This window comes from Hemitrygon akajei, chromosome 14, assembly GCF_048418815.1.
Source record: "Hemitrygon akajei chromosome 14, sHemAka1.3, whole genome shotgun sequence".
Taxonomy (NCBI): Eukaryota; Metazoa; Chordata; class Chondrichthyes; order Myliobatiformes; family Dasyatidae; genus Hemitrygon; species Hemitrygon akajei.
Window position 1 is genome coordinate 101,019,603 of NC_133137.1, and position 19,490 is coordinate 101,039,092.

Consider the following 19,490-nt stretch of genomic DNA (forward strand, 5'->3'; position numbering starts at 1 on the left):
TCACAAATAACGTCTTGGCATCAAAAGAAAACTGAAGCTAGTGTTCCACAGCATGTTGTTGAAATTAACAATAAATCTGAAGGAGAATCAAACAACGCTCGGAAAATTTCAGTTTCTCAGTCCTTCTGCAATGTAACATTCGCTAACAAGGTTGTCTTATTGTCTATTGACATGTTGTCCATTTCACAGAGCTGTCTCTTAGTGCTACATTGGAAGAAAGTCATCTTTCATAAATTGTTGTAAGAAAAAAATCACTACAATTGCCTGTGGAAACTCTGATGGATAACAAACCTCAAAATTCTTAATGTTTCTGTTACTATTCAAAGAGTTACAACTGTACATATAACCTCGTGAAGCCTCGTTGAATAATGCTAAGTAAAATGGATTCACATTAAGGAGTCCAGCTCAGTCAGTCCAGACAGCTAATTGACCCTTGCTAATGGAAATGGTTTTATGTGCCCCCGAATGACCCATTAGGTTTGTGGAAGGCCAACTTCCTGAGAAATTAACATGCACATTCTAGCAAGTTGTGATTTATTTGACATTAAATCCTGCTAGTATGGTTGAGTTTAATCATTAACTCCAGCTCAAGGAACAACTCTCATTTTTCAAAGAAAAACAACAATACCAAGCATCTTTTGCCAATATTATTCACTCCAGGTGAGGGATAGAACAATAACACTGTATGACATCGCTTCTGGCTGTACTGCTGCTGGGTGGGGTTCATCCTGATCCCCAAATGCACCACAATGTGTGTTCACTTTCCCCCTACATGTACGCATGTAAAACTGACGCTCTGTGGTGCCCTTACGCCAACTCACTCTCTCCTATCCTGCAGTGATCTGGAGCTCTGTGCTATCTTCAGCCTGACCTCTCTCTTCTAATTCACAACCTTTCGAAACAGGCAGCAACTTGATTTAACTCATTCAATCTAAGAATCAATCTACAATAAAGATGCAATCTTGGGATCTTGCCAATTTTCACAAACAATTTGGCTGATAAATCAAACCAGAACAATTTGATGGCATCACTGTTGTGCATCACTCTTCATTTATTGAGACCACTTGCCTTTATTCTCATTCAAGCTAATGCTGAGAATAAAAAGGTGTATTGTGATCCCTTATTTCCATTCTGGATCACTGTAAGCTTTTAAGAAACTGAAATAAACATCCAAATGAATAGAAAGATATGTTAATAGTTGGATGAAGTTGAATGGGAGAAACTCAAAATGGTTGACATTGATCGCTTGGGCTGAATGGCCTGTTCCTGTGGTGTATATTGAATTTAATTCAGTTATTTTATAACTCATCAAAATAAAAGAGTTTGAACAAGCTGGAGCTGATTTTTCTAGAGCAGAGGGGGCACAGTGGAGATTTGACAGAAGTTTACATTCGGCCCTCCTTATCTGCGAGTTCCGCATGCGCGAATTCAACCAACCGCGATTTGAAAAAACCCGGAAGTGCTCTTCCAGAACTTGCTGTTCGAGCATGTACAGACTTTTTTTCTTGTCATTATTCCCTAAACAATTGCTGGGTCTTGTCATTATTCCCTAAACAATGCAGTATAACAACTATTTTACATAGCATTTACATTGAATTACCGTAGATTCCGGATTTTAAGCCGCTACTTTTTTCCCACATTTTGAACAGCTTTGAACTTTGCGGCCAATAATCCGGAGCGGCTAATGCATTTTTTTTTCATGCCGCCTCGTAAACATTTTGCCTCGTAACAGTAGACCAATAAAATTGATGAGTAGTTCACAGAGGTCCAATGAAATTGTACGATAAATCAAGCGCACTTTCACAATTAAATTATTGTAAATCAGTCATTTGTACTCACCCTCATCAACATGGAAAACACTCGAAGCATTGTGCTACCTACCCTCTTAGTTTAAACTATATTTGTTTTCTGTACTACATCGCGGGATGCTATGACGACACACCCGGTTTCGCGGCGTCTTGTGGGAAAATGCCGTTTGCGATGAAACGGAAAGGAGGGGGTCGAGCGGCGGAGCGGCTTTGGATCTGAGCGAAATCTGCTTTTAAATGCCGTTTGCGATGAAACGGAAAGGAGGGGGGAGCGGATTCCGCGAGCGGCTTTGGATCCGAGCGAAATCTGCTTTTAAATGCCGTTTGCGATGAAACGGAAAGGAGGGGGGAGCGGATTCCGCGAGCGGCTTTGGATCCGAGCGAAATCTGCTTTTAAATGCCGTTTGCGATGAAACGGAAAGGAGGGGGGAGCGGATTCCGCGAGCGGCTTTGGATCCGAGCGAAATCTGCTTTTAAATGCCGTTTGCGATGAAACGGAAAGGAGGGGGGGAGCGGCATTACGCGAGCGGCTTTGGATCCGAGCGAACTCTGCTTTTAAGTTAAAGGTATCAATAACTTTTCCTGGTAGGCTGCAGTATATATATTTTTTACCAGTCGTTAGGAGATATTGGAATGTTGTTCAGTAAAGAAGTATACGCAACGTATATTTAAAAGTAGCCGCGTACGGGCACGGTTCGAAAAAAAGCATTTGCAATATGTATTTGTTTTTGTTACCATATGGATTTAATTAAAAGTTAAAAAAAATCCTCACGTGTAATATCTTTCTGTGTAAATATCTCATATTACAACGTGGGACACCTGCGGCCGAAAATCCGGTGCGGCCTAAAATCCGGTGCGGCCTTTACATTTAAAAAAATGATTTTATTTCTAAAATTAGTGCCAGCGGCTAAAAATCAGGTGCGCTCTGTAGTCCGGAATCTACGGTAGGTATTATAAGTAATCTAGAAATGATTTAAAGTATACGGGAGGATGTGCGTAGGTTATCGTGGATCAGGATTGTAAAAAAAAAACCCGGTATTATTTAGCGTCAGTTAGTCAAACGTTTGTCTTAGTATATAGTATATATTTTACTTTTCTATGCACATAAGACACTTAAGAAATGTTTGTTTCAGTGCCAGGCAATCCAGTGACAGATCACTCCTGAGCGTACTGTCTATCCGTGCCGGGTTGATGTGGAGGATCAAAAACCCAAAACCCCAAAGCCCAATAATTAAACCACTGTGTTGCTCCGTAATAACTGTAGCTTTTCATCGGGGCCGGGCCTTTCTCACTTTATCCTTTAAAATTGTTCCAATCGCTAACCAACTGTAGCCTAACGCTTTTCCAATGATCGATGGCGGTTCACCTGTTTCCAATCACTTTATTATTTCCACTTTATTTTCAATTGTGATCGTGATTATTTTCACGAACAGAAACACTGCGGATTCAGAGCTCCGCTGCTGGGTCCTAATGTCCACCGCACTGAAACAGGTTAAGTAAGGTCTGGGGTTCCGCTGGGTCCTAAGGTCCACCGTATTGAGACTGGTTGAATAAGAGACTTGAGCATCCGTGTGTTTTGGTATCCACGAGGGGTCCCGGAACCAATCCCTCGCAGATAAGGAAGACTGACTGTATATAGACAGCCGGCATCTTTTCTCAAAATTGAAATAATTCGTACGAGAGGGTGTGCATTTAGGTGTGAGGGAGAAACTACAAAGGTGATGTCCAAAGCAAGTGCTTTTACACAGATAGTGGTGGGGGGCTTAGAATGTGCTATTAGCAGTGATGGTGGAGGCAGATAGGAGTCTCTTAGATAGGCATGTGAATATATATTGAGGAGGCATGGATATAGTCAATATGTGAGAAGAGGGATTAGATTAATCAGGTTTAATCAGATCAGCACATTGTGGGTCAAAGGACCTCTCCTATGCTGCACTGTTCTCTGCTCCATATAAACACAGAAACACTATCATAGGAGACCATGCCGCCAGAAGGAAGGAGAATCTCCATTCATTTTACCACGAACCGCTGATTTTTGTTTATTCAGAGGTGCATTCTGGTAGCTCAGAGAAACAAGTTCATGGTTTTGAAAGAACAAAATGAAAGCACATGTTTGAAATGAAATTAGAAATTGCTGGAAACACTCAGCAAGTCATCTCAGAGAAGAAAGACAAAAGGTAGGTTAGTGCTTCAGGTGTGACCACCTGCTGAAACATCCCTCATTCTGGTCAATGTCCCATTTATGTCTTTCTCTTGACATGCTGACTGACATGGTGAGCATTTCTAGATCTTTCTGTTTCATCTTTAGGAACTTTAAGCATTGTTTCTCTAAGCTGACTTTGAGTGGGAAATAAAATGCAGGAGGCCTGCTTAGGTTCTAGCTCATTAGCTTCTCGTGGTTTTACAAGGGAGCAGGAGATCTCAGCATCACTGCGTGCCACCATACTGCTTCATTTCAAATGAAATTAATACCACGAGAAATAGCACATACATCACGATGATTGCTGGATGAAATGGAGTGTACACAGCACTGAAAGACAACATCAGGTTTGTTTTTTTTTAAAAAGGCTCTTGATAAGACTGAACAATGCATCTTACTTGAACTTGGACTCAGCTTCACCAACTGCTTTCTGGTATTCTTCAGTGGTCACCTTGTAGAACTGGGCACTCTGCAGAGAGGCAGAACAGAACAGAGTAAACAAAAGTGGCATTGAACTATAACCCTATTTCCTCCCAGGGATTCAGCCTACCCTGCCCATCACTACAGCAGGTCTGAGGATACAAATGATTGCCACAGACGAGGTCTGTTGTATTAGATAAAAATCAATGGTGATATGATTAGACAGGAGCACACTGAGATGGGTGGACGGGTCATTGCTCGCAGTGATGAATGGTTCATAATTGGCCTTGTGGTCTGACGCACTGACGCACAGTAATCTCATTTGGGCCCAGATTTATCTTTCTTTATCAGATCGATAAAGATGAACACAACAGCTATACAAATCAATAGCAAATTTTGATCGTTTCAGCCTGAAGGCTCATTTTTTATTTAGGAATGATATTTTGAGTAGTTTATTTGCTATTTTGATTGCTGTTCAATGGCTCAGTCACAGCCTCAATACAAAGAAAGATTTTTCTAATTTGATTGCAAGCTGAATGATTGAAAAGTCATTTGTCAGCAGAAATAAGATTCATCGTTTGTTTCTGGTTTCCCTCTTCCACCATCATTTACTCATTACACAACCAGTCCTGACATTTATTGCCACCCACTTTTAATGTAGTAGAAAGGGGAAATACAGAACCAGACACAGTCCCTCAGGCAGACATGACCCTGTGTAATTTATCTGCTTGGGATGGAACAACAGTTTTTCAAATCCATCATCTAGGGCTTAATTCAATACAAACAATAATCATTTTCAGAAGTATACGCATCATGCTCATTTCTTTGGTAAATCAAACTTTATTGGAAATGAGGGGATATTTCACAGTATAATGTTGCAAACCTATTTTCAATGTACACAGAATTTTAAAAAATGTTACGGTTTATAAAATTAGACAAACCATTGGAATCAATTCTCTGGGTTCCCCAAGAGGTTATGTCAAACCAATATTGTGTAACCTTTGTAGAGATAACATACCGTAAAGTAAATGATCTGCTTCTTACTGTAACAATGTCTGCAGAATCTGGTGACATACAAAATAATCGCTGTGTTTGGCATTGTTTTATTTTTCATTGTAATTTGCTGTTTCTACCCTATTTACATTGCTGTGATGGAGCAAGGTTTTATTTCTGTTCATCAATTCCAATAAGAATGTGAGCGTGAACAGCTGGCAATGAACAACAGCCGAATGGCAGCGCAGGTGTACAAGGAATAGGGGGGCATATGGCAAGGGGAGTATCCTTCAAGAAGTTGAGATGATAGCCAAATAGGTGGTGTGTCCAAATTTTAGCCTTGGCACAGGTTGACATTAACTTAATTAGTATGTTGAGCGAGTGACAAAACGGGCTAATAACAACAAGGTGGAGCTGTTTCAACAGGAAGGAAGAATGGCCCAAAAAAGTCATTATTTGGAAGGCCAAACAGGTTGAGTGAACTCGGCCTTTCCTCTTTGGAGTGACGGAGAATCAGGGGTGCCCTGATAGAGGTGTATAAGATGATGAGAGGCATTGATCATGTGAACAGTCAGAGGCTTTTTCCCAGCGCCGAAACGGTTGCCACAAGAGGGCACAGGTTTAAGGTGCTGGGGAGTAGGTACAGAGGAGATGTCAGGGGTAAGTTTTTTTTTTACGCAGAGAGTGGTGAGTGCATGGAATGGGCTGCTGGCAATGGTGGTGGAGGTGGATACGATAAGGTCTTTTAAGAGACTTTTGGATAGGTACATGGAGCTTAGAAAAATAGAGGGCTATGGGTAACCCTAGTAATTTCTAAGGTAGGGACATGTTTGGTACAACTTTGTGGGCTGAAGGGCCTGTATGTGATGTAGGTTTTCTATGTTTCTATGGCTCTGTTGGATAGCTGTCCTTAAACAACAGGCCTCGATCATAAAAAGCCCATCAACAGAGTTACTCTCTGAGGAAACTAGATGCAACAATTAAATGGTGGCTCGTTGCTTGCACACATTATCTTAGAACAGATGTTACTATATTTGAAAAGTTCTAAACTTTCCACTTTCTATCTCAATGGTTCAAGAACACAATAAAAGCAGGTGTTGGCCCCACAGTCTGCTCCACCAGTTGAAATAATTATGGGTGATCTATGCTGATGTTAGCTCCTCCTCTGTATCAGACTGCTTAAGACCGTAAGGCATAGGAGCAGAATTATGCCATTCACCCCGTCGAGTCTGTCCCCCATTCGATAATGGGTCATTTATTTTCCTTCTCAAATGCATTTCCCTGCCTTCTCCCTGTAACACTTGACAACTCTACTAATTAGGTATCTATCAATCTCTTTAAATATAAGGTATGCCCAATGTCTTGGCCTCCACAGCCACCTGTGGCAATGAATTCCATGAATTCACCATCCTCTGACTAAAGAAATTCCTCCTTATCTCTATTCTAATGGGACATCCTTCTATTTTAAGGCTGTTCCCTTTGGTCCTGGACTCTTTCACTATTGAAAACATCCTCTCCTTATCCATCCATCCAGGCCTTTCAATATCAGTAGCCTTCAATAAGCCCCAACCTCCTCATTCTTCTTTCCAAACTCCAGTGAGTACAAGCCCAGAGCCATCAAACACTCCACATACATTAACTCCCTTATAATATTTATCTATTTCCATCTTAAATATATATAATGATCTAGTCTCCACCATTCTCTGGGGTAAAGAATTACCAAGCAGTGACAATTACATCAGGTTAGTAAGGTCCTGATCGCAGTTCTCTTCAATCTAGCCAAAATTGTGGGCCTGCCAAGATCTGACTGTTGGCTCTTTGTAGAAGTCTGTTTCAATGATGCATTCAATCTTTTTTCTTCAGTCATTACAACTTAATTATGCAGATTATTAAAAAGAAAAGATTTTTCTAAGAGTGATTTGAATGTCACAAGTAGTGTGGTTTTATTCATGTGAAATATTATTTGAATATTCAGAGATGCTGAAATTGGAAAAGGGTGTGAAATATCATGATGCATACTTTGAGCACACTGTTTAATAAAATAAAGCAACAAAATCTATTTGAGTTTAGGGCTTAACATTGTGCTTTGAGAACACTTTTTTTCACAGATTATACATTCGCTGGCCACTTTATTAGGTAGCACACGTAGCTGATAAAGTAGCTACAGAGTGTATGTTCGTCATCTTCAGCGGCCGTATCCCATCCACTTCAAGGTTTGATGTGTTGTGTTCGAAGATGCTCTTCTGCACACCACTCTTGTAACATGTGGTTATTTGAGTTCCTGCAGTCCTGTCAGTTTGAACCAGTTTGGCCATTCTACTCTGACCTCTCTCATTAACAAGGCATTTTCGCTCATAGACCTGCTGCTCACTGGATGTTTTGTTTTGTTTTTCACACCATTCTCTGTAAACTCTAGAGACTGCTGAATGTGAACATTCCAGGAGATCAGCAGTTTCTGAGATACTCAAACAACCCCGTCACTAATAACCATGCACAGTCAAAGTCACTTAGATCACACTTCTTCTCCATTCTCAAGTTTGGTCTGAACAACAAATGAACCTCTTGTCCTTATCTGCATGTTTTTATGGACTGAGTTGCTGCTACATGGTTGGCTGATTAGATATTTGCATTATTGATAATCTCAGTTGTTATAGAACATAGAACAGTACAGACCAGAACGGTACAATCCTTCAACTTCAACAGAATGGCAAAGTTGTTTTAGAAACTACACCCAACTGATCAGTTGTGATAGAATACAGAACAGTACAACACAGCCCTTTGGCCCATGACGCTGTGCCAACCTTTTAATCTACTCCAAAATCAATTTCACCCATCCTTCCCATGTTGCTCTCCATTTTTCTTTCATCCATGTGCTTAGCTTAGAGTTTCTTAAATGTCACTAATCTATCTGCCATAGCACCACCCTTGGTAGTGTGTTCCATGCACTCTCTGACAACCCCCTATACCTTCCTCCAATCACCTTAAAATCATGCCCCCCCCGTATTAAGCATTACCGTGCAGGGAAAAAAAATCTCTGGCAGTCCACTCTTTCTCTGCCTCTTGTCATCTTGTACACCTCTATCAAGCCTCTCATCTTCCTTCTCTACAAAGAGAAAAGCCCCAGCTCACTCAGTCTGCCCCCATAAGAAATATTCTCTAATCCTGGTAAATCTCCCCTGCGCTCTCTCTAATGCTTTCAAAATCTTCCTATAACAAGAAGACTAGAACTGAACACAATACTCCCAAGTGTGGTCTATCCAGAGTTTTATAAAATTATAATATTACCTTACAGTCTTGAACTAATATTCACCAACTTTAGGTAACTCATTCTTTTTGTCAGTATCGGAAGTGCCCTTTCTGCCACTGATCCGTCTGTTACTAAGACTTGTGTCTTTGATCCTCTTCTTTACTCCAGCTGGACCAGATAGGCAGGTCCTACAGCCCTCCCATTGGTACTGACAAAGAAGCATAATGTACAATTGCCAACTTAACTTGGCCCACCATAAATATTGCCTTTGTCCTACCACCAATATCCACACCTCTTGGTTTTATTCTGCTGAAAACAGACATTTTTTTTTCAAGTTCTGATGAAGGGCCTCCAAAGTGAAGCGTTAAGTCTGTTTCTCTCCCCACGGCCAGATCGTTCAAGTTCAAGTTTATTAAAAAGTTTCCATATTTACCGCCAAAGGAAACAATATTCCTCCAGACCAAGGTGCACAACACAGTACATATAACTTGCACACAATACAGAATTTTACTACAAATAAATTAACAAATAATAAAATATATTCCAGAAGATTGACATTTAGCATAAGGTGCATTTACAGCACAAGTCAAAGAGTGAACAGTATAACACTACTGGTGTTTCATATGCGATAAGACCTGGGTTAGTCTCACGGCCTCAGGTAAGAAGCTGATTCCTATTAAAACTGTCCTTATCTGAATGCTATGGTACCTCCTGCCTGATAGTAGGGGGTAAAAGAGATTGCTGGGCAGATGGGAGGGATCACTGACGATGCTAAGAGCCCTGTGTAGTCAGCACTCCTGATAAGTATCTCTGATGGGTGGAAGAGAGACCCCGACAATCCTCTCATAAGCCCTCACAATATCTTTTGGAGTCTTGCAATCAGATGTCTTGCAATTTCCGTACTGGACAGTGATGCAGCTGGTCAGGATACTCTTGATGATGCTCCTATAAAAATTGGTTAGAATGGTTGGGGAGGAAGGCTTGGTCACCTCAGTCTCTTCAGGAAGTGGAAATGCTGCTGTGCTTTCGTGAGTGTTTCAAGTATTTTCTGTGTTTTGTTTCAGGTTTTTAGCATTATCGGTTTTATTTTATTCCTGTAGAGTAACAACGGCTGGCAATGATGGATGAGTGGCAGGATATGGGTAGCTGCGCTTCAGATAAGGTATTTATATTAGAGGAGAATCAGTGATCTGGTAAATAGGACAGTAAAGAAATTAAACTGATCAGTGACTATAACGTGGATAAAATCTGCGGTAGCAGTGAGAAATGAGGCTCGGACAAATACTGCAGTGAGCAAAGATGTTAGTCCTTACCAACAGTTGTGTCGTTAGATTTGGATCCGTACCCTGGGATGACAGCAAGAGCAAATTTCTCAGAGTTTAATTCGATCCATATAAAGAAATGGTGAGGAATTCAATGGGAAGGCAACCTTTCACTGTTTGATATATGAGGACCTAGGCTCAAAAGGCCATGATTTCTGCCTTCCTTGTCACAATGCAGCATGAAAAAGCCCATGTATCAATGGCAGCCACCCATGAGAAAGATGGCTCCTTAAAGACATAGGTGTAGTTTAATTAGTTGTTTTTTCATTGTTGTTTGAACTAATGAGTGACAAGCTAATTTTAGTAATACTTTATTTTTCGCTGTCTTTAAAAGGACAGACTCTGGCTCAATTCCGATAGGTACCGTGGGGCAGCACGGTAGTGTAGTGGTTAGCCTAGGCTCATTTCCTGCCGTTGTCCGTAGGGAGCTCCCTCCGTCACCATGTGGGTTTCCATTATTAGGTTAATTGGTCAAATTAGTAGGTTAATTTGGGTGGTATGGGCTCGTTGGAATGGAAGGGCCTGTACCATGCCACATTCCTGAATAAAAATATATGGGGTGGGGGTGGCAGGGCAGAGAGTTTTCCCCAAATAACTACCAACTTCATCCCTCTCCCTGCCAATTATCTGAACACAATCTTGGCGTTATATTTGACCTAGAGTTCCATTTCACACCTGAAATCCATTCTAGCAGCAAGACCACGTATTTTTAAACTCTGTGACATCTCCAGCGTTGTCACAATTTATTTGCCAGCAGAACCTTCTACATTGTTACTAACTACAGATTTAATTATTTCAATGTATTCCTGTCAGGCTTCTCTTGTTCTTCCTTGTGCAAGATTGAGGTGATGGAACTCTCTGGTCTACATGTCCTTATTTATACTATGGGTTTCACCCATTTTATTCATCTGTTGGCTTACATTTAAGACCTGTCTCAATGGTAAAATCCTTCACTGTTAATTTAAAATTCTGCATGTTTTTGCCTCATCCACATCTCAAAACTACACACTTCAATTCTAGTCCTGGGTTTCACTAAAATCAAATCTCTCTATTTTTGGTGGCAGCATTCCCAAAACTCTTTTTGCTGAAGTACCTGCAAAGCACCTTCAGGTTGCTTCGCTAAATTAAAGTGTGCACTTGTCTGCCTTGAGCAGAATGGGGCACAGGTATCCTTAATGTGCTTTTTGAAGATTATAAAGTTTAGCTTTACTTGTCACATGAAACATGTCTTCTCAGTATGTGCTGGGGACAGCCCACTTTTCCGGCATGCCCACAACTTACAAACCCTAACATGTATGGCTTTAGACTGTGGGAGGAAACAAGAGCACCTGGAAGAAACCCAAACAGACATGGGCAACGTTCCCTCTAAAGTGTGCGCCTGCACACATCTTTTGCTCCTAGCACACAAAGGAATTTAAACTGCACGCAAAGGTTGCCACCCTCAATGTGGAAAGATTGATATTATTACATGCTGTCGTATAGTATATAAGAAGTAGGACCCACTGATGTGTATTATTTGATTTCTTTTAAACAATGAACAAACTGCACTTGGTAGTTTATTATCCTTAGAATAGTTTCAGGTTTACTTTCACTTAAAAGTTCGGTGACCACACGTTGCTGTCACTGGGCAAAAAAATTGCACAAAGGACCTTCCGAAAATCCCGGCAATTCTGGACAATGTTTCTCACCCTCTGCATGCCACCTTGGCTGAACAGAGGAGCACTTTTAGTAATAGACTAAGACAACTGAGCTGCTCCAAAGATTACTATATGAAGTCACTCTTGTCCTTGGCCATTAAGCTCTATACTGAGTCAACCCACAGCCAGGGAAATGATGACCCCCCCTCCTGTTAGGCTGTTTGAGGTAACTTATTTTTTATTCTTTCTTACTTCTCTTCTCATATTTGTATATCTCTAAATCTATGCACTTGTAATGCTACTGTGACACTGTAATTTCCTTTGGAATCAATAAGGTATCTATCTTAACTATTTAATATATACATACTGTATATTCTTAATGTATTTCCGTCTTTTTTCTAAATTTTTCATGTATTGCATTGTTCTGCTGCTGCAAAGTTAACAAATGTCTCGACATATGCCTACGATATTAAACCTAATTCTGGTTATACTGTTGTATGTTTAACTATAAGTTGTATATGTACTTTATGTCAACTTGTGCATCTACAGAATTTTGTTTTTAATCTGTTAATATTATTGTGTTAACTTTATTTGAGGTGCTATATGTGATATATGGACTGTGTATGGTTGAGTAATAATAAACTTGAACTTGACTTGATTTGGCTCCCCTCATCCCTCTCCTTCCTGCTCGTGTTCCTTACCACACCTCAATCTCTTTATTCCAAGGGGGAAGAATAAAAGAGGCGGAAGGTAGGAAAAATTTCTTCACTGCCGTCTGCATTAAATTATTAAAATGTCATCTGACAGGAGATGTTTGTAATAATCCTTCCTCAGAAAGAGCACACTGATCCGGCGTCAATCAGTGAGCTGAATACAAAACTGGTTTGGGTGTTTACTCAATCACTAAAAGACAGAGCAGAAAATGAAAGTCCTAATGGTGCAGATACTGAAACAATCAAAAACCAAATTAATCACACAGATGAAGGCCTGCGTACCCATGATCTTGGAAGAGATGGGAAGAGAAAAATGCCACTTATTAATGTTGACAACAGCAAATACTCATTTAATTTAGGCAACTTCAGAATTTATTTGACACTTCTATGATAATGTAGCTGATAAATTTCCCAAACCAACGACTCTCATTTATGAATTTTAGTGTCCATCATTGCTGTAGCTAATTCTGTCGATCACAAAAACGAAGTATGGCAAGTTCCTATTAACCCTTGCAATGCCTTTATGTACCATTCCTATTATAATAGAAAGGATAACTTATTGAGAAAAAATACATAAACCTATTTTGTTTGCATCATGTTAACATCAATGTAGTGATCATGCATGAAAAACAATAAATTATCAAGAATATTCAATGGAATGTCACTCAAAACCTTCTTGCTTCTCCACCAGAATGGGTGTGCCGCTGTTGGACTGAAGTAACTCTTAAAAGATAGTGCTAAGAAGACTTTATATACTGAGAGTGAGAGAGAAGAGGAAGACTATTGTCATCTGATCAAAGTTAAATGCTTATGCGGATATCACTGTACACCCACTTTAAATTACAGGTTCTACTGCACCATGAAAAGGTTGAACAACAGCAGCTTGATGGTGCTTGTTAATTAGAGCACCTCCACCAATACAGCACCTTGACTCCCCAGCATCGAGGACATCTTCAAAAAACAATGCCTCAAAAAGGTGGCATCCATCATTAAGAACCTCCATCACCCAGGACATGTCCTCTTCTCATTGCTACCATCAAAGAGGAGGTACAAGAGCCTGAAACCCAATGATTTAGGAACAGCTTCTTTCCTTCCACTATCAAATTTCTGAATACACAATGAACCCATGAACGTAACGTTCACTATTACTTATTATCTATGAATTGAACATTACCTATTAATCACTATTTTTTGATGCCAGCAATCCATTGATTTGAAATAAGGATTTAAATTACTGGATTGCTGAAACAAAAATACCTTCAGGCTCACTAATGTCCTTAAGGAGAAGAAATCTCGCTTCCTTACACAATCTGGTCGATACATAAGTCCAGATCCAACAACGTGGTTGGCTTGTCAAATGCCCATCCAGCATGCCACTCAGAATGACTCCTTTTACTCAGGAAATGCCTGTTCTTCCTTCAGACTTTTCTTCATATTATAATAAACAAAGATTGAATGGAGTGCAGCTTGGGTGATAATTGGGGTTAGGAGATGGAATGATGAGCAACAACTAGACAAATCAACTTTGAAGAGAGCTGCCTTGGAAGTAATTTGGTAATTGTATTCAAACCACTAAATAGAACAAAATAATTATGTGAAACAATATTTTTAAATATCCCCAACAGTCCTGATTAGAAATATGAAGTGCAAGTTTAATGCAGATGCCAAGAAATATCAAGTTAGTTCAGTTTAGGGCCTTTGACATATTATAGTTATATAAATAAAGTGGAGTTGGACAGCTTGTTAGATTTTCTGAAATAGAGAATTTACAGTGTGGCTAATTTATTAGGTAATCTTTAATGCAAATATCTATCAGCTCATCATGTGGCAGCAACTCAATGCATAAAAGCATACAGACATGGTAAAGAGGTTCGGCTGTGGTTCAGACCAAACATCAGATTGGGGAAGAAATGTGATCTAAGTGATTTTGACCGTGGTTCGAGTATCTCAGAAACTGCTGATCTCCTAGGATTTTCACGGACAACAGTCTCTAGACTTTACAGAGAATAGTGAGGAAAGAAAACAACAAAAAAAAAACACGTTTAAGCAGTAGTTTTGTAGGGGAAAACACCTCGTTAATGGGAAAGGTCAGTGGGCAATGGCCACACTGGTTCAAGCTGACAGGAAGGCTAAAGTAACTCAAACAACCACATGTTACAAAAGTGATGTGCAGAAGAGCATCTCTGAATGCACAACTCATTGAACTTTAAAGTGGATGGAGTACAACAGCAGAAGATCACAAACATACACTCAGTTGTCACTCTATGAAGTACCTAATAAAATGGCCACTGAATAGACGGTTAATAACACAACTTTCTACTGAATTCTACTCAAGGATCATTTCCTTCACATATCAAATTTAAATTTCATATCAGCTAAAAGAATTATATTCCCTCCAATCCAAAAGATGCAATTTAGCTTTAAACAGCACACATAAAATTGTTCAATGCATATGAATATCCTACTGAATATAGATCCAGTTTCTTTTTAGAAAAATAAGGCATACTTGTTTCTTACTATTAAGCCTTAGTGTTGATCTGTGATTTTTTGGTTATATATAATTCTGGATCCCTTGATCAAATTGTACAAAGATGCCACCTTTACCAGAAGGACTTTCGGTGTTCAAGAATGGGGCTCACCAGAATGTGGTGAATCCGTGGAATTCATTGCCACAGATGGTTCAGGAGGCCAAGTCATTGGGTATATTTAATGTGGAGGTCGATAGGTTATTGATTAGTCAGGGTATCAAAGGTTGCAGGGAAAAGGCAGGAGAATGGAGGATATTGTAAATCAGCTATGATAGAATGGCAAAGCAGACTCAATGGGCCAAATGGCCAAATTCTGCTCCTGTGTCTTACAGTCATCACCATCTCCCCCAAAAAAACTGCTGTATCATTTAAAGCAGGAAACTGCAGTTCATCATTAATACTGTGAACATTACTGGTGCTACGTGATATAAATTAGATGGTCAGTTTTTCAAGGTCAAATTCTTATTTGCTGTTGTTCATACATACATGACTTGTTTCTAAAAAGTTGACTGAACTTGGGTTTCTCTTTGAAAAAAGGCTGACTCCATCTTTCTGCCTCAGTGTTTCTGAGGCAGATGAGCTGTAGTTTGGACACATCTGAGCTAACAGATGGTTAGCAGTGGGGCACACAGCAATAAATGAATTAAAAGGTTTTGTTGGCATCAAAAATCATGAGATCAAATTACTAGCATACTGTTTGTATTCTATGTGTATTATTTCAGTTTTGTTTTGGGAATATTAAGCACTAGGTCCCAGCTATAAATTTTGCAAATTAGAGAATAAAAATAAAAATACAAATATCCCAAAAGCCTTTAATGCTTGCCAATCTTCTGTTACAAAATTATTTTTTAAACAACTTTTCTCTTTAGACTTTTAGATTTATTCGAAAGCATTGATATCTTGATTTATAAATGGGGTTTCTCATTTCACTCAAACGTATCTCTTATTCAGAGATATAGTGCAGAACAGGCCCTTCCAGATCAATGAGCCACTTGCCCAGCAAACCACCGATTTTAACCTCAACCTAATCACGTTACTAATTACAAACCAGTATGACATACTAACTGGTATGTCTTTGGAGTGTGGGACAAAACCAGAACACCCGGAGGAATCCCATGCAGTTACGGGGAGAATATATGAACTCCTTACAGGCGGCAGCAGAATTGTGCTCCAAATTCTGAGCTGTGATGCCTTGGTGTCCATTTCCATATTAATATCTGACAAAGTTAAACTACTTGGCTAAAGAGCATTCCAGTTCTGTTGGCACTGAATATTCGATATCAATAATATCTCAGCTGAACAAAACTGTATTCACAGCAATGTACATATCAGAAACCAACAGAATCACGTGGGTGCAAACATGAAAATATTCATTAAAATTAAAAATCTTGAGCAACCTGCATGAAGTGCAGCTTGAAACAAACAAACATTCTGGAAAGTTAGGTGAATATTGGTGGCTCAGGCTGAGGCATTCGATGTTGCTGTGTTTGCTGAGCTCGGCTCGTTCAAAGCTCATGGCATCATTGCTCACAATCCAAAGATGACTTTAAGGGCGTTTGTCACGGGAACTAAGATACCAATAAAGATAACCGACAATATCAATGTGGTGTACAGGATCACCTGTGGAGACTGCAACAAGAACTAAGCCTGCCAAACAGCACGTAAACTCTCAACTCACTTGCGGGAACACAAACTGGTGGGTACGCAAACCTGATACATGAAGACTGAGAAGAACATCATTTAACTGGGACACCGTGGAGGTTCTAGTGCAGGCAAACACAAAGCAGGGATGAGAATTTTTAGAAGTGTGATTCTCCTCTCATAATCCTATAAACAAAAATATCAAAATCGATGACATCTGCAAACCCCTAAGAGCCAAAGAAACATGAGCCAATACAATTCAAAGGTCAACTTAAGGGGTAGCCAATCAGGACTGAGGCAAGCAAATGGGGGCATATATAAATGCGAGCACTCGCAGAGAGAAACACGAACAACTGCCCACTGAGGATGTCACCTTGACTGGTGATGAAACATTTGCAAGCTAGTTGCCAAGCTCACAACATCAAACCTTGAAAATCTCAGCAGGTCAGGCAGCATCTGGAAAGAGAAGCACAGTTAGCCCTTCAGGTTGAAGATCCTTAATCAGAAATGGGATATGGAAACCAGTTCTGATGAAGAGTAATAAATCTGAAGAGTGAAATATTTCTCTTCCCCAGATGCTGTCTGTACTGTTGAATGCTTCCAGTGTTTTCTGCTTTTAGTTTGGATCTGCAGGTTTGTTTTGATTTTAAATCCACGAAGTAGAACTTTGCTGTATGCATTTGAAGGGTGTTATAGACTGGTTAGCAGATTTTGCTGGTAACATACCAAAACCCTAACCCTATTGAGAGTATGCCACTTGCAATGAAATGTCTATAAAATCTACAATGAAGGTTTTGATTGCTCATTTTATTGTACTGGTTAAGTTAGTCCTTTGGAATATATACAACACAATAGTACAGAGATAACCTATTGACTACAGAAATGTAAAACAGATTCCTGATTGACACTGAAAGATTTAAAGATTAACTTTATTTGTCACATACATTGAAATATTGAGATATACAGTGATATGTGTTGCTTGAAAGTTCAAGAATTGGATCAGCCAACTTTCCATTCCTAAATTGAAAGGATAGATAATCCTCAATTCTTGCTGTATAATATTGTGCCTGTGTACACATGTCACATGAGGACTGTACATTCTGCTAACTCTAAGGATCTGTCATTGCTCCATTCTGGTTTCTAACTGAGAAAATGCCACTTGGCAACATTATTGAGAAACGTGTCCCCGGTTCCACAAACGATTCTCAAAACACTTCACCGTTATTTCACTTGCCATTCACCTAATTCTAAAGTGTCAGACTACATGCATAACCTTCAATACCAATGAGCATTGAATTCCCTGGTAGCAGAGCGGTGAGCACTATGCTATTACAGCTTGGGGCATTCAGGAGTTCGGAGATCAATTCCGGCGCTGTTCTGTAAAGAGTCTCCATATGTCCTTGCTGTGGAATCCATGTGGAATCTGGTTTCCTCCCACAGTCCAAAGATGTGCCGGATGGGTTAACTGGTCTCTGTAAGTTGTTCCAAGATTAGGTCAAGGCTAATTGGGTTTGTTGGGGGTTGCTGGAGCAGCATGGCTCGAAAGGCCAGAATGGCCTACTCCACACTGTATCACTAAATAATAAACAAACAAACAAACCAACCTGGAAGGTTTATATAGCAAACTGTGTTTCTCAGACATGGATTCTATCACCCGTCTCTGGTAGCTTCCTAAAAGTAAGTGCTCCTTAAAACCTATAGGTCAATCTCTAATTTTTAATAAGGTTGCTGTAAAATACCTGGTCATGTTCAAGCTCTGCTCTAAGTAAAATATAAATGGAAGACACTCATGGGTTAGTAGTATCACCAAGTAAAGAATTATTGGCTATTTATCATTGTCCCTTAATGGTTTGTCAATTCAGAAAAAAAAACTGAGAAGTCAAACACACGGCCTAGAGCATATATGTCAAACTCAAGGCCCGCGGGCCAAATCCGGCCCGCGGTGGAATTATCTTTGGCCCGCGAGATAATATCTAATTACTATTAAAGCTGGCCCCAGTAATCGAAGCGCCTATGGCGTATGATATGGCTAATGCTGAGTTTATTCATACCAGGTTTTCAGGGTTTTTAGTGTTTATTCGGCAGTCTTCTTCATAAGAAACGGAATTTGTAAAGTGAAACACTTTGTAGTTATAGCAGAGACTGAGACACATGAGAGCAGGCTGAAAAAACAGAGGCAACGAAAGCTGCGTTCGCACGTGTCCGACTGATCCGGCCCAATTTTGCTCAATCTGGTCCGTGACCTAAAATGAGTTTGACACCCCTGGCCTAGAGTGACTTTTAGGCCAAAGTAGGAAGGACAGTAGGATCTCATTCCCACTGTTGGCTAGGCAGTAGCAGAATATAGACCCAGCAACAATGAAGAATTAGCAATATATTTGCAAGTCAGAATAAGGTGCAACTTGGAGGTTCCTCTTGATGGAAGTGGTCACATGGACATTGAGTGCAAGGTTGCTGTGGTGCTTGATTGGGCTGCTTGTCAATCTGGCTTCTTTGTTCTGCACGGTACTGAATTTCAAAGCTGTTCGAGCTGGACCCATGTGGGCAAGTGAATGATATTCAGTCACACTTCTGACTTGCAGCATGCAGATGTTGCAAAGACTCAGAGCTAATCACTTATCAACAGATTCCCTTAGTTGCTTCTGTAGCTAAGGTATTTCTGTTACTGGGTTAGTTGTGTTTCTGGCAATGGTAAAACTCAAGGTAATAATGCTGGGGAATGCAGTGATGGTAATATCACTGAATGTCAATGATAGGTAGTTAGAATCTTTTTGCTTACTGGGACTCGTGTGGTGCAAATGTTACCTGCAAGTTACTAGCACATGCCAGAATTCCTTCTAAGGCTTACTGTTTCTTTGTCTGAGGAAATGCAAGTGAACCTAAACATTGGACTTGAGTATCAAAGAGTACTACAGCACAGAAACAGGCTCTTCAGCCCATCTAGTCTGTGCCAAACTATTATTCTACCGAGCTCCATCAAC

General features: G+C 40.0%; 1 protein-coding gene across 1 annotated transcript in view; it reads right to left on the bottom strand.

The window, feature by feature from the left end:
• Positions 1 to 19,490, bottom strand: part of chchd3a (coiled-coil-helix-coiled-coil-helix domain containing 3a) — a 298,399-nt gene that overhangs the window by 56,348 nt on the left and 222,561 nt on the right. Inside the window, exon 6 of the mRNA XM_073066790.1 lies at positions 4,407 to 4,477. Within this exon, the coding sequence (XP_072922891.1) occupies positions 4,407 to 4,477 (71 nt within the window). The remainder of the gene's footprint in view (positions 1 to 4,406; positions 4,478 to 19,490) is intronic.